Below are 3844 nucleotides of genomic sequence, written 5' to 3'. Positions count from 1 at the left end.
TGTGAGATAAGAAAGAATTAAAGGTGTATTATAATATTTCTACTATCTACTATCTATAAGCTGAGGGTTAAATAAAGTAATCAGCTTACTTTTGAGATACAGTAATTATGGCAAAAGTGCTTGACGAGCACTCAGATGGAACTCCTGTTGCCAGGGAGTCTGCGAAGGATATGACCGATCCAACACCATTTGCGCATACATACTTCCTCAGAGTGATTTTACTTAATTAAAATTAATATAGAATAATATACAAAATGTTGTGTGAGGTTCAGTCATATGATCGATTTACAAAAACAAAAAAAACAGGAATTCAAAAATTAATATTAAAAGAATATGGTTGAACAAAAATATTGTCATTTTTTCACTCTATCTAGAATACTGTGTTTAATTGCGTTGACTCTAACAAATGATACTGCAAAGACTGTAAATTAAGCAAAAGAGCGAAATCTTATCAAATCCCATAACACGTTTAGCTGTTCAGACATATAGACAGATGCTAGAATGTGTGTTGTATTTGGGAGAATTGCTCCTCGAAGCAGTTTTGGACAAATATAATTAGCTTAAGTAATACACGTATTTAACAGAAGTCATCATCATAAGCTAACAGAACTGCCAAGATCACTCGTATTGATGAATACCTTTTGACACTCGCCCGTAGGTATCTCACCCGGCTCCACGACCTCCCTCCTGATGCCTCTTGTCCAGATACCCTCCCAGTAGACCTTGTTCTAGCTTTACGTTTTAAACCTCCACAGTACCTTCTCCACTATTTTGATGAGCAAGATCAAAATCCTCTCGCTATTCCTCTTTTTAACCGCGGCTTTCGTGACCCTGGTCACAAAGTATATCACTAGTCTCACCACCGCTAACTAGCCGTAAACCCACCACCTTCATCATTATCCTTTCTTCTTAATTCATGCCCTTGCTTTCTGACTTAGATGAACCTAGTTCACTAGGTATTAAGTCTATCTACTTTCTCTCTCCCCTGATTACTGGAATGAAGTTCCCACATTGCTGTGGGAATCTTCGCCATTCATTCCTAAGAGGTGGTTTTAGTGGGTTCAAGTCTCACACTGTGGCTGCTTTCGATGCTTTCCACCTACTGCAAAAAAAAAAAAACTAACAGAACTGAGTGGGAATAATCCAATTATTTGTTTTAATAAGAAATACTCCTGTCCGGACTAGAATATATAATGACAAAACCTAAAGAACCTAAGTCAACAGAAAGTTTTGCGTTTCAGTTTAAAATGTCTAATGTCCAAGTAAAGGAAGCCGTATCGATGGATTTACTGCTGATGTAGAGATAAACCGTGTTAGCAACTGAATCCTGAATGATGATGACAAAGCACCATTACTTACACATTTCTTTTAAAGATGTATTTATTGTTGAAATATTCTAAAAAAATTTTTCATTGAACAAATGTTAAAAACAAAATTGCTAATATTGAATGCCAAATTGTCCAGATTCTTTTTTACTCTCCAAGAATATCCTTTTGATTGATTAATCGAATCCTTTTGATTGATCCATTAAATCGAAAAATTTTTTTATATCTGATTTAAAAATTATTTTATTTCACTTTTTAAATATTAAGAAGACAGCATTATATCAATAAAAAACTTATATTTTAAAATATTTTGGTCAGGTCACTGTTAATTCGCTTTTGTTCAGAAATATTCACGGTCAAAATTCCATCCATTATCGAAATGAAAACAACTAAGAACCATTAGCCGTAATAGGCATAGGGAGAAGCGTAGTAGCCAGAATAAGCATATGGTGTTCCATAATAGAATTGAGGAGCTGGTGCTGGTAGCGGATTAGGGCTCGCAACTGGTACTGGAGCTGGTCCGGCTACTGGGGCAGGAACCGCAAAAGCAACAGCAAATATAGCAGCAAAAAGTACAATTAACTAAATTTAAAAATAAAAAACTGTTTATAACCAAAACGTATTACTTCAATTGCTAACTCACAAATTTAAACATTTTCAAAATTTTTAAAATTTTTATTTCTTGAACGTTTGAGTAGAATTTTTTAACTGATATCGTTTTAGAATGCTAGGGCTATTTATACTTACCCCATTTATTTGTATTCTAAAATATATCCATACAATAGATACGTGCTTATAATTTCACTTTTTTTTTTATCTCTACTCTTATATCAGGCTTCTCGTTTTTTAAAAGTGAAATATCTCAATGGAAGAGTAAATGGGATTTCTCTAAATAAACAAATAGAAGAACTTAATAATTTTAAGTAAAAGAATCACAACAAACAAAATTATAAAACATTTTGAATACGGATATCTTATAAGTAACAACAAATATGACATTCACATACATTTAATGTTTAGAATTTAATTATAAAATCTGCAACTTTTTTAAATCGCAAAAATCTATACCCATTTCGTCTGTACTCTTCTATCTATATTGAATATTAATGAGGATCAGCTTTAAAAATTTTCGCACACATTTCGCATACAAAACAGTACTGATTTTGAAAGCGAAAACTACTGAGCTCATTTCATGATGTTCACGTTTGTAATCCGGTATGTGTAATATTAACAAATTAGTAACTCTGAACATATCGGAATTCGAAGTAAGTTAATTTTTAGTAAGATCCGCGTTCCTTAAGATTCAACACTTAAGAATCTGTGTTTATATTAAAAAAAAATTTTAAATAAACAATTTAATCAAAAAAAAAAATGTGCTCCGACTCTGAGCTGCAAATTTGGCAGGACACAAGTTCGATTGCTGATACTTGTAGTCTCAAACAAAAAAAAAACTTATTAACGAATAATTATATATAAGAAATAATTTGAAGTCCTTAATAATGGGTATTTGGCAATACTAGAAACAGCTGTATGGTCAGCAAAAAATTAAACTAATTAAAATAATATAAAAAAGAATTTTTGTTGTTGTAGTTCATTACTTTTCGAAAAATCGGTTTATAAGAAAAAAAAAAATAAAATAAATTTTATTTATATGTATAGAATATATTGAGCACTAAAATTACTCCTTGAGGATATGGAAAATGAAAACAAAAATAGGCGGACAGACAGACGGATCTGCATACATTGTGACCGAAAGGTTTTCGGAAATTCTCATTTAAAATTCGCGCGCTGTATATTTTTCGATATTTTAAGTTTATGTAGTTTGGCAGCACTTTCCTTAATTACTATGCCAAAAATGAGCGCGATCTGTCGGACAGTTCGTTTACGGCAGCTGTTGAAACCAGTTCACCTCAGTAGTGCGTTGCGAAAAAAACAATGGAAAAAAATATTGAACAAAGAGTTTGCATCCAATTTTGTTTTTCGAACGAAATTTCGTGTGCAGAATCGTTGCGAATGCTACAAAAGGCTTATGGGGAATCAGTTTTATCGAAAACTCAAGTTTATGAGTTGTACAAAGCCTTTCAGGACTGTCGTACGACCGTCGAAGACATGCCGCGTTCTGGACGACCTTCGACCTCTACCACCGACGAAAACATTGAAAAGGCAAAGGAAATCGTGTTCAAAAATCCTCATGTGAGTGTTAGAGAGATAGCACGAGAGCTAGGCATCGGTCGTGAGATGGCTCGTTTGATTTTGGTGGACAATTTGTGTATGCGACGTGTCAACGCCCGGCTTGTTCCGATTCACCTCAATTTGTTCAACATTATCAACGATTTTAAGGCCAAACATTCAATAAATACCATCGAACAGCCACCGTATTCACCTGATCTTGCACCGTGTGACTTTTTCCTGTTTCCCAACCTCAAATTACCACTCAGAGGAACGCGTTTTGAATCCATAGAAGACGTAAAACAGAATTCGCAGAGGGAACTCAAAGCCATACCGGAAAGCGCCTATAA

General features: G+C 33.9%; 2 protein-coding genes across 2 annotated transcripts in view; both read right to left on the bottom strand.

Moving 5' to 3' along the window:
- Positions 1-1566: 1566 nt before the first annotated feature.
- LOC119662258 (neuropeptide-like 4) lies at positions 1567-2012 on the bottom strand. The gene is made up of 2 exons (XM_038071847.1): positions 1969-2012; positions 1567-1907 (listed from the first exon to the last, which is right to left on the bottom strand). The coding sequence occupies exons 1-2, from the start codon at positions 1978-1980 to the stop codon at positions 1725-1727; spliced, it is 195 nt and encodes a 64-aa protein (XP_037927775.1). The 5' UTR covers positions 1981-2012; the 3' UTR covers positions 1567-1724.
- Positions 2013-2635: 623 nt separating this feature from the next.
- Positions 2636-3844, bottom strand: part of LOC119688822 (tolloid-like protein 1) — an 8774-nt gene continuing 7565 nt past the window's right edge. Inside the window, exon 6 of the mRNA XM_038103486.1 lies at positions 2636-2643. Within this exon, the coding sequence (XP_037959414.1) occupies positions 2636-2643 (8 nt within the window). The remainder of the gene's footprint in view (positions 2644-3844) is intronic.

The sequence above is a fragment of the Teleopsis dalmanni genome, chromosome X, assembly GCF_002237135.1.
Source record: "Teleopsis dalmanni isolate 2A chromosome X, ASM223713v2, whole genome shotgun sequence".
NCBI lineage: Eukaryota > Metazoa > Arthropoda > Insecta > Diptera > Diopsidae > Teleopsis > Teleopsis dalmanni.
Note: the sequence above shows the minus strand (reverse complement) of the source record. Positions and strands in the feature narration are given on the sequence as shown.